This window comes from Macaca nemestrina, chromosome 9 (genome assembly GCF_043159975.1).
Source record: "Macaca nemestrina isolate mMacNem1 chromosome 9, mMacNem.hap1, whole genome shotgun sequence".
Lineage (NCBI taxonomy): Eukaryota > Metazoa > Chordata > Mammalia > Primates > Cercopithecidae > Macaca > Macaca nemestrina.
The window spans coordinates 84,079,678-84,097,044 of NC_092133.1; the positions used below are offsets into that span (position 1 = coordinate 84,079,678).

At 52.4% G+C, this 17,367-nt stretch overlaps 1 protein-coding gene across 2 annotated transcripts; it reads right to left on the reverse strand.

Moving 5' to 3' along the window:
• Positions 1-591: 591 nt before the first annotated feature.
• LOC105486692 (synaptotagmin-15) lies at positions 592-15,892 on the reverse strand. 2 transcript variants are annotated; one of them, XM_011749715.2, is made up of 8 exons: positions 15,516-15,560; positions 14,327-14,534; positions 13,681-13,823; positions 12,533-12,828; positions 10,805-10,975; positions 10,092-10,212; positions 8,936-9,115; positions 592-7,184 (listed from the first exon to the last, which is right to left on the reverse strand). In XM_011749715.2, exons 1-8 carry the CDS (start codon positions 15,520-15,522, stop codon positions 7,042-7,044), a joined length of 1,269 nt encoding a protein of 422 aa, XP_011748017.2. In that variant the 5' UTR covers positions 15,523-15,560; the 3' UTR covers positions 592-7,041. The 2 variants fall into 2 exon arrangements, with proteins under 2 accessions (XP_011748017.2, XP_070925985.1); XM_071069884.1 differs by lacking the exon at positions 14,327-14,534 and having other exon boundaries at positions 15,516-15,892.
• Positions 15,893-17,367: the final 1,475 nt, after the last annotated feature.

The following is a 17,367-nucleotide window of genomic DNA, read 5'->3' on the forward strand; positions in this document are numbered from 1 at the left end:
ACAAGAATTTGAAGGGCCACAATCTCAAAAGAAGGAAAACACAAGGAGGTGACTTGGCCCTCTGTGAACTACTTTTCCCTTCAGGAAACGTGCTGATTTTAGCTAAGAGGCCAAGCATTTGGGCAGACGGCCATAGCTAAGAGGCAGCAAAGGCAGCAGAGTCCAGTGCTAGAGAGACAAGAAATGGAGACTGAGGTTGTCAATGCAGCTAGAACTGGAGGGGCCAAGATACCATCTAGAAGGGAGACACAGAAAAGGAACACTTTCCCCTTGAGGCATCTGCTGAGTTAAGCTATGCAGAAAGGCTATGAAAGGTAGCAGGTTTTGGCGGTGGCATATTAATGAGATAAAAATTGGAGTGTAGGACCCACCAAGGAAAAGAAGCCTAATAATCACATCAGACACTCAGCTGGAATCTTTGGAAGACCACACTCTAGATAGACGGGCAAACCAGAGGTGGAGATGGAGCCTTACAAAAACCGCGACGTAGACTCTAGTCAGTTCAGTACCATTGGATTAAGGTAAAATCTTCCCACTCCGTCTATCATATGACATGGTAAACCCTCCCTGGAGAAAGACACTGTTTTCAGATAATGTTTCCTGGAGCCACTAAAATTTATTATAATGGTTAGCATTCAACAATAAATGATCCATCACACAACAAAACAGAAACGAGGGGAAAACATACACAACAGAATGGAGCCACTAATGACCCAGATATTGGTGTTATCAGACACAGACTTGATGGATGGAATAGAGACTTTCATCAAAGAACTGGAATCTATAAGAAAGACTGAAATGGAAATTTAAAACTTAAAAATACAATAATTGAAATTAACTACTTAGCATATGGGTTAACTACAGTTAGACTTAGCGGAAGGAATATTCTTTGAACTGTAATAGGACAGAATAAAAACTCTAAGCTGAAGAACAGAGACAAAGAGTATGGAAAATACAGCAAAGAACATAAGATACTTGTGGGAAGAGGCAAACAGATCTAACACATATGTAATTGGAGTCTTAGAAAAAGAAGGGGGGAAGATGGGGCAGAAGTAACAGTTAAATAAATATAGGCTGAGAATTTTCCAAAACTGATAAAGCTTTATGATCCCCAAGCAGGATAAATAAAAACAAAACTGCATCCAGCCACACTATACTTTTTTTTTTTTTTTTTTTGAGGAGGAGTCTTTCTTTGTTGCCCAGGCTGGAGTACGGTGGTACACCATCTCAGCTCACTGCAACCTCTGCCTCCCCAAGTTCAAGCGATTCTCCTGCCTCAGTCTCCCGAGTAGCTGGGATTACAAGCACGCACCACCATGCCTGGCTAATTTTTGGATTTTTTAGTAGAGACAGGGTTTCACCATGTTGGCCAGGTTGGTCTCGAACTCCTGACCTCAGGTGTTCCACTGGCCTCGGCCTCCCAAAGTGCTGGGATTATAGGTGTGAGCCACTGCACCCAGCCCAGGCACACTATACTTAAATTGCTGAAAACGAAAGACAAGGAGAAAACATTAAAAGCAGTTAGAGGTGGGTAGGAGGGACACATTTCTTCTTTCCTTTTTTCTTTTCCCCTCCCTCCCTTTCTCTTTTTCCTTCCTTCCTCCCTCCCTCCTTTCTTTTTCTTCTATAGAGCGGAATGGGGGTCTTGCTCTGTTGCCTGGGCTGGTTTTGAACTCTTGGGCTCAAGGGTGCTGGGATGACAGGCGTGAGCCAGGGCACATTACTGACACATTACTCTCAAAGGAGAAACAATAGCACTGAAAATCACTTGTCAACAGAAATGATGGAAGTGAGAAGATAATGGAGTGCCGTTCTGAAGTTCCTGAAAGAAAAAAGTGTCAACCTGTAATCCTATATTCACAAAATATCCTTAAAAATGAATCGGAAATAGACGTTTCTATTCAAAAAGTGAGAAAGGCAGGGTGAGGTGGCCTGTAATCCCAGCCCTTTGGGAGGTCAAATCAGGCAGATTGTTTGAGCTCAGGAGTTTGAGACCAGCCTGAGCAACATGGTGAAATCCCTTCACTACAAAAAGTACAAAAAAAATTAGCCAGGTGTGGTGGTGCCTGCCTGTAGTCCCAGCTACTCGGGAGACTGAGGTGGGAGGACTGCTTGAACCTAGGAGGTTGAGGCTACAGTGAGTCGTGATCACACCACTGCACTCCAGCCTGGGCGACAGAGTGAGACCCTGTCTCAAAAACAAGCAAACAAAAAAACCTGAGAAAATTTGCTGCCAGCAGATGTGCATACACAAAAAATACTAAAGGGAATTCTTCAGGTAGAAGAAAACTGATCTATGATAGACTCACAGAAATGCAGGAAATAATAAATAACAGAGTGAATATGTGGGTGAATACAAATAAATATTGACTGCACATAGCAATAATAATAATGTCTCGTTAGGTGTAAAATATATGTGGAATTAAAATGAGTAATAATAATACACATGCAAGAGTAGAATGGAGGTAAATACAGATTGAGTATTGTGAGGTCATAGTTTTGTCTGGGAAACAATAAAAAGTAAAATTTGTATTAGATTATAATAATGTACAGAAGTTGTAATCTGTGGAGGAAACCACTAAAGAAATTGTAAAAGAATGTGTAAGTAGCAACCAGTGGTAAGGGGGAAATGGAATTTAAAAAAAAATCTGAAAGAAAGCAATACAAAAGAAAAAAATAAAAACAAAAATGGGTAAGACAAATGGAAACAAATAGATGGTATTTATGAACACAGCTATATCAGTAATTACAATAAATGTAAATTCACAAAATCCACAAAAGACAAAAATTGACAGACTTGATTAAAACAACTGTATTCAAGAGACATGATATCATCATAAGAACATTAAAAATTCAAAAATAAGGGGAAAAGTGAAAAAAATACCATTGTGAGTGGTAGAAAAAGCCATTTCACATAATAAAGGGTTCACTCTACCAGAAAATGTCAATTTTAAATGGGTATGAGCCTAATAACACAGCCTCCAAATGCATAAAACAAAAATTAACAAAACTCAAAGGAGAAATAAACAAATTCATAACAATAGTGGCAGGCTTTAGTGTCTCTCAGTAATTTACAGGAAAACAGACAAAAATGTCAGTAAAGATGTAGATAATTTGACCAACCTGATTAACAAACTTGGCCCAGTTGAAATACGCGTAACACCTGCACACCACTGCAGAATTGCACATTCTTTCAAGTGCAGGAACATTATGATAAGAGTATTATAGGAAAGTCTGTCATAAACATAGCTGCAAAAATCCTGAGAAATATAACAGCAAGTTAATCTAAATTTTATGTATTTATTTATTTACTTATTTTATTTTTGGAGACAGAGTCTCGCTTTGTTATCCAGGCTGGAGTGCAGTGGCATGAACATGACTCACTTCAGCCTTAACCTTCTGGGCTTAAGCAATACTCCTGCCCCAGCCCTCCAAGTAGCTGGGACAGCAGGTGTGTGACACCACACCTGGCTAATTTTTGTGGTTTTTGTAGAGACCGAGTTTCACCACGTTGGTCTCAAATTCCTGAGCTTGGGTAATTTACTTGCCTTGGCCTTCCAAAATGCTGGGATAATAGATGTGAGCCACTGTGCCCAACTTAAACCTAAATTTTATTTTATTTTATGGCCATGTTCCCTCTAATAAATCTAAATTTTAAATAAATAAGTCCAACTATTATTGTGTTTATGTGTATAAAACTGCATATACACACAAACGCATACATACCCTGCTGGTTTCTATTACAAGAATGTACATTTGGTTGACATTCAACAGTCAATTAGTATAAGTCATCACATCCAAAGAATAAAGGAGAAAAATAAAATTATTTCAAAAGGTGCAGAATAAGTATTTGAGAGAAATTTAACCTCATTTGTGATTTTTTTAAAAAATCTTTTCAACAGCTTGAGAATATATGTTCATAAGTATATTAAAAATCCTATAGCAACTATCAAACTTCATGGTGAATATTGACAACTCTCCCCATGCCCCACCCAGCACCCCTGAGATTGAGGATGAGACAAGAATAATATCCACTATCACTACTTAATAGTCAGCATTTGCTGGAGGTCCTAGTCACTGCAATTTGTATACCAATGTTAAATCTTGCAACCTTGCTGAATTTATCAGCTCTAGTTTTTTGTGTGTGGATTCCTTAAGATTTTCCATAGACAAGATTATGTCATGTGCAGATATTGTTTTACTTCTTCCTTTATGATCCGGATCCCTTTTATTTCTTTTTGTTGTCCTATCGCTCAGCCACTGCAGTTTGGCAAGAGATAAATAAGGCATACAGATTAAGAAAGGAAGAAATAAAACTGTCATTCACAGATGACGTGATTATACAAAAATAATCTGCAAATTATTGTAATTTAAATGAATTACACAAGGCCACTCACTGGATAACAAGGTCAACATAGTTTTGTAGCAACAGAATCTGTAGATACTAGCCATAAACAAATATAAAATGCCTAAGAATAGATCTATTGAAGGATGTGCAAGAACACTTTACTGAAAACCACAAAAATAGTTCTAAGAAATATACAAAAGACTTAAAGAAGTGAAGAGATATACCATGTTAGTGAATAGGAAGACTGAAGATTTTAACCATGTCAAATGGCCCCCAAACTGTTCTACATAATCAATTAAATCCAATCAAATTCTAGCACTTTATTTTGTGGAAATTGACTAGCTGATTCTAAAGTGTTTTATGAAACTGTAAAGGGCTTCTTTCTTCTGGAGTTGCCTTGTGGACAGGATTTGAAACAACCCAGGCCAGGTCTCTCTGGTCCACGGGAAGCACGCATATGCTTTTTGCTCTGACTATGTCTGTAGAGAACAGCCCAAACAACAACCTCCTCCCCCTCAGAGCAGGGAGCCTGCCAGTCTCTTGCCATTTAGATTTTTCAGGGATGAGTCAGAGATACCAGTCTACTCTGTCCTGCAGAAAAGGATACTTATCAACTTTTCCAAGTGGGCCCTAGAAAAGTCACTGCTAGTCAGAAATCTCAACTTGGAATGTGGGGGTGGCTGGCATCTATTGGGATGTCAGATGAAACAGAAACAGTTCCACCGTAGTAGCCTGCTCTGTAAACATACAGAGAACCCCTATTATGTGTGTGCTATGAAGCTATTAGAAACTACAGCTTTGTGGACTACTTCGAAAATGTGCAAGTGGGCTGGGCATGGTGGTTTACGCCTGTAATCCCAGCACTTTGGGAGGCCCAGGTGGGTGGATCATGAGGTCAGGAGATCGAGACCTTCCTGGCTAACGTAGTGAAACCCCATCTCTACTTAAAAATACAAAAAATTAGCCGGGCATGGTGGTGGACGCCTGTAGTCCCAGCTACTTGGGAGGCTGAGGCAGCAGAATGACGTAAGTAAACCTGGGAGGTGGCGCTTGCAGTGAGCCTAGATCATGCCACTGCACTCCAGCTTGGGCAACAGAGCGAGACTCCGTCTCAAAAAAAAAAAAAAAAAGAAAAAAAAAGAAAGAAAGAAAAAAGAAAGAAAATGTGCAAGTGAAATAAGTGACAAAAAGCAAACACAAGATATTCTGTCCATATGAACCACTGCCAGGCGACTCTTGTATTTGTAGATTGACAGAAACTGGAGGTGAAGTTAAAGAGGTACAAACTCAGTATAACATTCATTGCCTCTTTTGCTAAAGTTGTTTCACTGCGTAAGAAAAAGATACTGTCAGGCTGGGTGCAGTGACTCAAGCCTGTAATCCCAGCACTTTGGGAGGTGAGGTGGGTGGACCACCTGAGGGCGGGAATTTGAGACCAGCCTGGCCAACATGGTAAAATTCCGTCTCTACTAAAAATAAAAAAATTATCCAGGCATGGTGGCGGGCACCAGTAATCCCAGCTACTTGGGAGGCTGAGGCAGGAGAATCACTTGAACCTGGGAGGCGGAGGTTGCAGTGAGCGGAGATCACGCCATTGCACTCCAGCCTGGGTGACAAGAGGGAAACCCCATCTCAAAAAAATAAAATAAAAAAAGAAAAAGAAGGAAAAAAAGAGAAAGAGATACTGGTTCCATGTTCTGTTCCAGTTATGCAAAACAACGTGTTGACGTGCAGGCTGCACAGTGCCAGGTGCAAATACACACTGCCTGTTACGGTAACTGTGACAAGCACAAGGGCTGCCCACTAACTTGAGTGCAACTTCTGGGGAATTGATGGGAGTGATTTATGGGTACTTCCTTCTTAACAAATTTTACATCAATACTGCAACACAACAATCTCAGCCCTGTGGGCTATACCATAGCCACATGCTTTCACCATTTCCTGCGCAAAGGGAGAGCCCAGGAACTGAATGCTGTTAATCAGGGAGAGCGTAGAAACAGCAGCAGAACAGCTGGAGAACCAGGGCTGTGTGGTTTTGGACTGTGGGGAGGGTGGGCCACGGGCAGACTTGACACAATGTGGTAGGGCATTTGACACAGCCCCGTGGAGGACCTAATGCTTGGGGAGGCCCTCACCCAGCACAGTGAGCCATGTCGACACTTGGTGCCTGAGCGTGCTGCTCACAGCACTCTCCCTGTGATTTTCCCCATAGCAGTATGTTTTTTCTGCTGGGCAGAAGGCAGAGAAACCCTAGCTGAAAAAGCAGCGAGGGTCATCGACTGCATGAACACATCATCAGCTTTTCCCGATGGAGCACCCACGTTTACCCTGCACATCCATTCAGCAGGTAGAGCTGGGTCATCCCTAAACAGGATCTTTCTTCTGAGCACCTGAGATTCTGGTCCAAATTGGGGCTGTGAGGACCAGGAGCCGGGATTCTGAACCCAGGCAGCCCCGCGGGTAAGGAGGAGGGAGTGTGTCGCAAGGCTGTATGGCCAGAGCTGCTGACTGGGCCGGGGCTTCTTTGTCCCCTCTTCTCTCCTGCACATCAGCACTCACGTTCTCCTGGCTCGGGCTGGCCTGGCAGCTCAGGGAGCTGTTGGATGAAACGTCCATGCTTGTGGCTGTGACCGTCACGTGCAACTGCGAGGACGGTCGGCTCCCAAAGCGGAACCGCGGTGCTGGGCGAAGGGTCAGGGCTCCGTGATGCGGCAGAGCGCGTGCCAGCGCTTCACTAGCTCCTTGGGCTTGCTGAGCATCTCGTCCCAGTGCTCCAGCTCTCTGCCACGGGTGTACATGTAGGGGCCCACCACCACTCGGCCCAGCTGCTGGCTCTCTGCAGGGGAGGGAGAGCACCGGTGTGTTCCTGAGCACAGAAGTCACGTCCCCAGTGACCTCCCTTCCTCCCTCCTCCTCCCCAGGAGGAAGTAGTAACTTCCCTCCTCTCTGAGTGGGAGCTGACAGCCCCCAAAGGGGCCCTGCCTTTGCTCTGCTGCTGGAAGGGCTGCTTCTCTCCCTGGGAGATTGGGAGGAAGGAGAGCCCTGAAAGAGACTCTCTCTTTGAGGGCCACCAGCTCTGCCCCACACCCTTCTGTAGGGTCATATTAAGTCTACCTTATGCCAAAGAACTGAGGGAGGAAAGAGCCCCTCTAGAAAGAAGGCCTCAGCCGGCCGTCAGAGAGTAAGTACATTCAGCAGTAACGTTCACTGGCCACCATGGAGAAGGGTCTTAAGTCCAGGCCATTTGGCCAGCCGTGGCCTGATGGCTGTGTTTCCCCAGAGTGGCAGTGGGTGCTGCGGTGTGGGGTAGTGTGGGAGAGCTGGCTGACAGAACTCACCCAGAACCCCAAAGGCTCATCTAGAGGGCACGAGGAAGCTCAGAGCACCAGGTCCCTGGGCTAGTGGCAGCCCTGCTCCCTCCCACTCTCTCGGGTGATTTGCTCCAGGAGGGGGCAGCAGAGGCCATTGCTTAACCTCTTTCTTTTTTCTTTTCTTTTCTTTTCTTTTCTTTTTTTCTTTTTTTTTTTTTGACAGAGTCTCGCTCTGTCGACAGGCTGGAGTGCAGTGGCACAATCTTGGCTCACTGCAACCTCTGCCTCACGGGTTCAAGCGATTCTCCTGCCTCAGCCTCCCGAGTAGTTGGGACTATAGGCATGCACCACCACACCCAGCTAACTTTTGTATTTTTAGTAGAGACGGAATTTTGCCATGTTGGCCAGGATGGTCTTGATCTCTTGACTTCGTGATCCACTCCTCTCAGTCTCCCAAAGTGCTAGGATTATAGGCATGTACCACCGTGTCCAGCCAACCTCTTTCTTTCTTTTTTTGAGACGGAGTCTCATTCTGTCGCCTAGGCTGGAGTGCAGTGGTGTATCTTGGCTCACTGAAACCTCTGCCTCCCGGGTTCATGCCATTTTCCTGCCTTAGCCTCCTGAGTAGCTGGGACTACAGGCGCCTGCCACCACACCTAGCTAATTTTTTGTATTTTTAGTAGAGACGGGGTTTCACCGTGTTAGCCAGGATGGTCTCGATCTCCTGACCTCGTGATCCGCCTACCTCGGCCTCCCAGAGGGCTGGGATTACAGGCGTGAGCCACTGTGCCCGGTCCTTTTTTTTTTTTTGACAGATTCAGCAGCCTCGCCTCCTGGGTTCAAGAGATCCTCCCGCCTCAGCCTCCCAAGTGGCTGGGATTACAAGCACGTGCCACCATGCCCAGCTAATTACTGTATTTTTAGTAGAGACAGGAGTTTCACCGTGTTGGCCAGGCTGGTCTTGAACTCCTGAGCTCAAGTGATCCACCCGCCTTGGCCTCCTCCCAAGGTGCTGGTATTACAGACGTAAGCCACCATGTTAACCTGTTTCTAGGGTGCCACAGACAAAGCTCAACCGAACTAAAGCTGGGCATGAAACCCAGGCCTCCTGCTGGCAAGCTGTGTGTCCTTGGGCAAGTATTTCAGCCTCTCTGAGCACTACTTTCCTTAACCAGGGAGGGAGCACGTACAGCTCCTTCCGAGGTTCCCCTGCCTGAACACTCGGCAGCCCCTTGTGGTCCCCGTCCCAGCAGCCCGGGGTAGGGTGCGGTCTTACTGTCCCCTTCTGCGTTCTGCACCACGGTCAGGCTGAGGCTAGCGGTATCCAGCTCGGTGGCATCGGCTTTGAAGCTGAAGGTCTCATTGTACACAGGATTGATGGAGCCCAGCACAGCTGAAGTCTTCTTGCACTTGACAAACTTGTTGTGGTTCATCAGAGACACTTTGACAAACACACCTGGGGAACAGTGAGCACTAGTGGGCTGGCAGAGGCGGGCGGGAGCCGAGCCCCTGCCTGTGGGAGGTCCGGCAAGGAGGGCACGTGCCCAAGCTAGGTGCCAGGGCCCCACCTCTCACACAGTGCTGCGGCCCTGTGGGTGTGACCAGAGGAAGCCGGCTGAGTGCACTGCCCTGCAGCCTAGGCGGGGCTCCACTCCCTTCCTTTTCCTTCCTCTTTGCATCAAGAAAGTACCCACGGCTCCGGCAGGCCCTGGTTTACCAGAGCCTGGCACCACATGCCTGTCCCTCCCTGTTGGGGGGCTGCTCACGGGGTCCCCAGGCTCCCTGGGGCCCCTTAAACACCTTGTACAGAGAGTTAAGATTTGGTGGGTGAGGGTCAGAGTCACAGTGGAAGGTCTGGATCCTGCCTGGCTTACGGTGACCCCAGACGTGAACACAAACAGGTGACTGATCGCCACCACCTCACTGGGGTGTGTGGGATGTGTGGGGTGAGCCCAAATGGGGTGGGATGTGTGGGGTGAGCCAAGGCCTCCCCTCCTGCAGCTCCTGTGTTCTGGGGGGCCAAGCATCAGTGCCCATGGAGCAGGGGGCCCTTCCCCTGGGGGGAGGGAGGTGCGGGCCTCACCCTGGAGGAACTGGACCCACGTGGGAAGGTGGAGGTGGAGGCAGACAGGACAGTTCAAAGAGCCAAGATGCTGCCTCAGGAAACAGCAGGGGCAGGGCCTGGTATTGTGGTCGGGTTAGAACCCTTAGTGGGGGAGGCCGAGGAGATGCAGCTTTGGGTTCAACATAGGAAGAGGCTTCCTGCACCAGAACTGTCTACTGAGGGAGAGCATGTCTTGTGAGGTAGTGAGCACTCCGTGATAGGGTGTATGCAAGCAGAAACTGGATGGTCAGGGGGGAGGTTGGACTGCAGCCCCGGGCTGTAAGCTCAGTGGGCGGGACCTTCCCCAGGAGGAAAGGGAGGAACTCACTGACAATGCCTCTGTCCTCCTGGAGCTGGAGGCCCTTGGCACGCAGCACAACCACCGTCAGGCGGCTCAGGTAGTCGTTGTAGCTGAGGCAGAACTGGAGGTCGCCAAACTCCGAGGGGGGCTGGGGATGCCAAGGTGGAAGCACCCCACGCTGTTACTCCGGCAGGTGCTGAAGGGGTCAGAGAACCCCCAGAGAGCTTCCCGCTTCCTCCCAGCTGTCCATGCGACACACTCACATGGTCCCCTTTGAATTCCACTGCCATTTTAAGGACGGGGCAACTGTGGTCTGGAGAGTTTAAGGGGCTTGTGCAGTCCTGTGGACCAGAGCTAAGGAGTCACACCCAGGTCTGAGCCAGCTGGGGCCTTCCCGGGGATGGTGGGCTGGGAGAAACATTTCCCTGGGCTGGACCATTTGTGCTGTCACCTCTCACAGCTGTCTGACCTAGATGGGAATCCAAATGTGGATATTTCAGGTTGCTCCAGGGAGTCTGATGGCCAGTGTGACAACAGGACCTCAAGCAGCCCCTCCCTGCCCAGGGGCAGGTCTGTTCCCCTCTGTCCCACGCTGCTCAGGGCCTAGGCCCTCCTCCCTGAGTCACTGTTATAGGGTGGTATGCGGGATGCTGAGGGCTGACGCTGCCAGCAGGTGCTGGACCCTGTGCACACCTGCCGGCTGATGCTCAGTGGCACAGGCATAGTAACCTCGACCTTACCTCCAGGCTCTCGGCCTCCAGGTCTCTCCAGATGACACGCCGGCAGTCCCCCGCCAGGGTCTCATTCTTCAAGGGGAACAGCACCTGGCCCAGGAGCTGGTGCTTCCTCTGCCTGTCCACGTGGTAGACGGAGAACTTCAGCACCCTCTGGGTGACGGTCTTGCTGGACACCTAGGGGAGACAAGGACACCGGCCAGGGTCAGGAGTGGTGGTAGGGGATGGGATGGTGTGACTCGTTAGTCTGGACATGAGTGCTTTTGAGAACGGGTGTCTCAACCAGGGGCCCACACCCCAAACCTAGGCATTTTCAGGGGACCCTTCTTAGCAGCAGAGCTGTGTACCCCTGGAAAGTGGGGGTAGGTGCCAGGACCTTGCTATGCAGAGTGTGGTCCGAGGACCTGCAGCGTCCGTCCACCACCACCTGGAGCCCTGTTAGAAATGCAGGATCTTGGGCCCCAGCCCAGACCCATGAATTGGAATCTGCCGTTTAACCGGAGCACCGAGTGACACGGCTGCATGGTGAACGTGGCCCCACCACCACCCAGCGCTGTAGCAAAGGCCCAGGAGCCCGGGCACCAGCCTGTCTCTGCTGTCAGAGCTGGGCATACCAGTCCTCCCCTCCCTGAGATTTGGCCTCCTTGCCTGTGAAATGGGGGTCATGGGTCTTCCTCTCTGGTTGTAAAATCCCAATCACAGTGTCTGACCTACAGCAGATGGCCCATTAATATTGATTTTCTTCTCTTTCCCCTTCTCCCTTTCCCCCTTCCCTCTGGAGGCACAGAGGGACTGGATTGAGTTGGGGCAAGATAGAGTAGGTAAGTGATGAGCCAAGAAAAATTATCCTGCAAGCACGATGTGTCGCACGTCAGCAAGGCTGCAGCCTTGGATTCTGACGTCTGGAGAAGAGTGATTCACCTCTGAATTCTCACAGCCCTGGCCTCAGAAAGACGGCCTGGGACCAGGTCTGAGGGCACCCCTCTTCCCAGCTCTCAGCCAGGGCGGAAGGCACAAGTGATGGCCCTGGCCTCAGCAGTCACACTGCTCCTGAAAGCTGACTGGCTGCACCTCACCTCTTGGCTAGCTTGCCACCCAGCTCTTGAGAACATGTTTGTCCAAGGCCTTTTGGCAGGTCTCGATGGCTACTTCCCCAAGGGCCCCCAGTCACCTGCTAAGGCTCCCAGGCCCCTGTGAAACTGGCTCGGTGCCCCAACAGCCTCTCCACTTCCAGAGCCTGAGCCAGCCAGCCCAAAGTGCAGCAAGGCACCACACCTACCCTGGGAGGGTACTTGGGCCCCCGCGCTGGCCTCTTATAGCACAGGAAGCTCCTGCACTCACGCTAAGGCCCGTCTTTTGCCCTCCTTGGATAAACTTGCCAGAAATCCCATACTGCTCCACGCCTTTGGGATAATTCCCTGAGCCCCCATAGGCCAGGCCCTGGCATTCAGTAGTTGCTCTAAAATTGTGTTTTCACCCACTCTCCTCCAGGCAGTCAGGACAGGGGAGCCCAGGCCTCTGGTCACTACTCACCAAGTCTCTCCCCTGCCCCTCTATCAGGGATCGGCTCCAATAGGCCTTAACCTAGCAGGCTAGGTAAAGCAGAGCTGATGGCATCAAGGGTCCCGGGGGCTGCAGGGCCCTGGCTGGTACAGGAGGCTCAGGTCTCCTACAGGTCTGCACCTTCCCAGCAGCGCGGAGGGCACCAGACCCTGCCTTCTCCAGAGGCTGTACCTGGAAGATGAAGTGCTCGTCAAACTGCGGGTTGGAGGTTTTGCGTTTGGTCTTGGACTGGAGGAAGCGCCGCTCATCGGGCAGCAGGTAGAGCTTCACCAGGGGGCTGCAGGTCTCCGAGGGGGCTTGCAGGTGCCGTGCCTTGATCAAGCCTACCAGCAGCCGCTCAGCCTCCTGCTCATATTCCACCGAGAACCACAGCCGCCCCAGGCAGCCGGCAGGGAAGTCCGTCTCACTTTTGTCCTCTGGGAACTTGTACAGCTCTGGGTTGATAGCCCCTACCATACATGCATCTCCTATAACAGAGGATGGGAAGGCTGACAGGCCAGAGGAAGGCAAGGCAGGGGCATGGCAGACAGTGGCAAGTTCTGGGCACCCACCCCATCCTGGCCCATCCCTCTCTGCTGAGCCTCAGCTAGCCTGACCACACCTACCCCACTCTCCTCATCAGGCTAAACACATCCCCTCTCTCTGGTGCAGCTCCTCCAGGAAACTTCTCAGCATGAAGGCATTGCATGGCCAGGCTGGGGATCCTAGTAGAGTCCTGCCTCCTGGGATTGGCCCCCATCCCTGGAGGTCAGGACCTGTTTCAAGGACACAGTGCCCATCACCTGGCCTGGCCCCCTTCCATGGTGTCTAGGGCATGACTCAGTGATAAAGCATTGCCTTTCTTCTTCCTCTTCAAATTAGAAGGGCCAAAGTGATTATTGGGTGGTTCCTGGGATGGTCTTTTGGTAGATCTTCAGGGCAAAGAGGTGGCAGAAAGCTGTGCTTGCAGCCCCTACCTTTCTGTCCTCTTGTTCATCACCCTAGAGTGGGAGCCAGCACAAGTTCTGTACACGACATGCCTGGGTTCCAATCCCAGTCTGTTGCTTACAGCCTGTTTGTGACTATGTAAAATGGGGTGATAATTCCTTCCCCCCAGAGTCATGGTGAGGTCTCACTCCAAATCAGCACCCAAGGCCATATCTCACCTTCATGGGGTGCAGCAAGCACTTCATAAATGAAAGCACCCAGAAATAGTGGTCCCTGGGCAACCCTGTCATCCCTGGCTGGTTCAGGTTGTGTTCCGGAGCCAAGCTGGTGAAAGCAGATGAGGCCACCTGAGCAGACCCTGACCTCTGGGTGGCCCTGGCAGGGACACTCACCAAGGCCGCCACTAGGGGTGTGAGGCAGAAGCTCTGATGCCGGGCAGGAGTCCCATGGGGCATGGGTCCACTCTTCGCTGTGCAGGGGCACCCAATCTCGGCCTTGAAGGGAAGGGGGCACCACGAATGGCACATCTGGTGGCCTGTCCAGAGTCAGGGAGACAATATGTAGGTGGCAAGTGAATGGTGTGGTCTTAGAGTGCTCAGCCAACATGGCTGAGCACCAGGGGCTAGAGGAAGAAAAGCCGTCGGGAGCCAGGAGGAGGCCAGGGCACCATTTTCTGGGCCCATATCAGGCAACACACACACACAAACACACACACAACACACACACACAACACACACACACACACAGCAGTGGGATTTGGAGAAGGAACACAGCCCCTGACAGTGTCAGCCCGTCTGGGTTTGAATTCCTGTTCTGCCACTTCCTAAGCGTGTTCTCTGGACCTGTTGCTTATGTGCACTAAGCCTCAGTTCCCTCACCTGGAACACGGATTTCATAACGCCTGCCTAATAGCTGATGTGAGGTTTCTAGGGTTTCTTTGTGATAGCTCCCAGCACCGAAGCAGCATAGAAGAGGCACCCCCATAAACAGAACTTTCCTTTTCGACCCCACCCTGAGGGAAATTCCATCCTGCCTCACCTGCTCAGTTGGGTCCTAGCATGCGGCTGGCAGGGCCTGTCCTGCTGCCCACTGGAGGCGGCTGCGCTGGCCATGGCTGGTGTCCCAGGCAGCTCCTCATAGGTGAGGGTGGCACAGAACCTTCTCCACAGACAGCAGCTTGCCCCGATCAACAGCAGCAGCAGCAGCAGCCCCCCGATGGTGCCCCCAATCACCAGGGCCAGCTGCTCTGGGGGCAGAGACCACCAGTGCTGTGATGCCTGCCTGGGAAAGCCACTCTCCCTCACAGCCCCGGCCTGCTGGGGCAGAACTGGGGCAGCAACCCTGCCTCTGGGTTTGATCTCAGGAGTGATAGGAGCAGGTCTGCGGGGGAGGGGTTCCAGGAGGGGTGCTGCTGGCTGGGTTCCGCCAGCTCTCAGAGGAGAAGCTGTTTACCCCAGGGTCTCAGGGCCCTGGGCAGAACCTTCTGGTTTTCCTTGGAAAACAGCTGGCCCTGCCCTTGGGATTCTGGCTTAAAGAAGCCATTTCCTTGCGCTTCCGAGTAGAAATCAAACCTGCCCTCACCAGAACCTCCATATCCCCTGGGCTCCTGTTGAGGCCAGCAGGGGAGCTGGGGTGTGGACGCAGTCAGTAAAGGAAAGCCCTGAAAGGTACCTTCCTCCCGGTCTGCAATCAGACATCTACCCTCTGGGGCCCTGGAACCTGCTATAAGGCTGGGCTCTTCTCTAACACCGGCTCCCTTCCCTAGCCCTCTATTAAGGTGAGCATGCTCTTAGGGGAGTTGGTGGGAGGCGGTGGACGGGGTGGGGAGGAGGAGGGGGCAAGGCCCGTTTGTTGCTGGCCCTCACATGTCCTCATTTGGGGGACCCAGGAGGCTTCGCCCCAGGGGTGCTCAGACGCTGGGTTCCAACCCCTGGGACCTGGAGCGGGCCAAAAAGGTGGCTCCCTTAGGGTGACGTGCGGCCGCGGGGCATCCAGGTCTCAGGGATCTGGACTGGGTGGGGTGGTAAGAAGGCTGGACCCCCGACACCTCCTAAGCCGCAACTGACCGCGAGGAGCGGGCCTCAGCTTCCACTCCATCCCAGCGCCCCTCCAGGAGCGCTCCGAGGCTGGGCAGGGCAGGCGATGCGCCCCAGCGCGGGGCGGAGGCAAGTGCTGGAAGGGTCGCAGAGGGGCCGGGGCCGGGCTGGGGAGGGCGAGGCTCGCTTACCCGCCATGGGGTTGCTCCCGCAGGCTGGTCTCTCCGGTCTGGGCGGCTGGGGCTGGGCTGCCAGGGCGGCTCTTAAAGCGCAGTGGGGCGCCGTCGGGCGGGCGCGGGGGCGGTCCGTGGTGGCGCTGGTGCCTAGCTGCGGCGCGGGGAGCCGCGCAGTGCACAGCAGGGGCAGGGACCCAGCGCCCCGAGGCCGCAGCCCCGCCCCAGCCCAGCCCTGGCCCAGGCCCAGGCCCGGAGGTGGAGGGGCGCAGAGGCGACCGTGAGCTCCCGGAAACCCCAGGGCTCCGGCCAGGGCGGGTCCCGGGCACCAGTGCCAGGGGCGCCCGGGGTTCCCTGCGGCTTGGGGCAGGGTGGGGTGAGAGGACCACCCCCATCCCAGAGAGCAGAGCTACAACCACCGCGTCTGACACAGGGCTCCGCGCCTGACCCCTCACACCTGGTAGCCAGGACTGAGCCCCCTTCCTGCCAGATCCTCCTCAAGCCGAGGCCCCTCCAGGCGCAGCTCCAACCCCGGCTCGAGGGAGCCTTCCCTGATCCCCGGGCGGAGTGTCCGCGCGGGTCCCGGGCCCCAGCGCTGCCCTCCTGACGGCCTTGCGCAGGGCTGCGGCGCTCGCTCACCCGTTCGCTCTAAACCGCGAGAGGTCGAGAGCAAGATTCTGGAGCGGGTTCCAGAAGCTCCTGGGTTCCAACTCAGGCTCCTCACTCTCTGGCCCTGTGATTTGGGACAACTTAACGTCCGCACTCTGGATTCAGTTTTCTCAATTGTGTTAATGTCTGTGAGGGTCTCTCGTAAGGGCGGTTGGCCTGCCGGTGACTTACGAAGTGTGAAAGGAACACTTAGAGCGGAGGAGCGGGGAGGCCCAACCCCTGTTACGGTGGTTATCGGATGGAGGCTAGCGTCTCCTGGGTCCCCTCTGTACCCCCAGCGCCTGTTATTATGGTGATTATTAGAATGCAGGGCCCGTGCCCACGAGTCCAGGATGGCGAACGCGCCTTGCGGGAAAAGCGGGAGTAAGGTCGCTGCGCGTCCTCTCTGGTCACCCTGCGGCGCGCCCTGGCCGCACCCCTATGGTTCCCCCGCGGAGACTCTGGTGGGGAGCGTCTGAGACCTCGAGGCGTCTGAGTGGGGACCGAAAGGAGTGTGTGTATCTGTGGTGCAGGGGAGTGTGTGTGTGTGTGTGTGGGGTGGGGGTTGTGGGGGAATGCGTGTTTTGCGGGGATGGGCCTTCTCGTTTTACAACCTTGAAGGTTGTGTCCAGAGTCATAGCCTGGGTCCCATACCCCCGCGTCACCTGTGCCTGTTCTAGGGGGCAGTGTGCGTGAGGATCTACCCTGCCTGGGCTTTGGCCTACCTAAGACGGGGAGGGTGGTGAACTGGGATGCCCCACTGGGCCAGGTCTGGGAGCCCTCAGCGCCAAGGTGCAGAGGCCGCAGCCACTCCCCTTCTAGGGTCTGGGCGGTGGGGGCATGAGAAGGCAGAGACCCAGGCCTGTTCACCCAGTAACTGTCCTCAGCTGTGCGCTTAACTGGCTCTCCACTCTACTTGGAGAGTCTGGAGTGTCTGGAGAATCCTCCCCTACTTCTGCTTTCCCGAGGTCACCGTGGGGGCAGGTGTCTCAGGAAATGGGGCCTGGGTCCCACCAAAGACCTCGGGTGTGCTCCGGTCTGAGTTAGATGTCTGCATGCTTCTTGTTGCCCCCGCAACAAAGTACCAGATTGAGTAGTTTAAGACACATGCTTATTATCTCACAGTTCTGGGGGTCAGGAATTTAAACTGGGTTGGCAGGGCCTGTGCCTTCTGGAGGCAAGGGAGCTGTTTCCCAGCGTTTCCAGCTCCTAGAGGCTGCCA

Coding starts and splice junctions, on each gene's coding strand:
- LOC105486692 (XM_071069884.1), bottom strand. CDS start 15,892: ATGGGGGTGGTCCTCTCACCCCACCCTGCCCCAAGCCGCAGGGAACCC. Junction 10,976..12,532: donor ACGAGCACTTCATCTTCCAG/GTACAGCCTCTG, acceptor TGTCTCCCCTAG/GTGTCCAGCAAGACCGTCAC. Junction 9,116..10,091: donor GGAGGACAGAGGCATTGTCA/GTGAGTTCCTCC, acceptor ACTGTTCCCCAG/GTGTGTTTGTCAAAGTGTCT.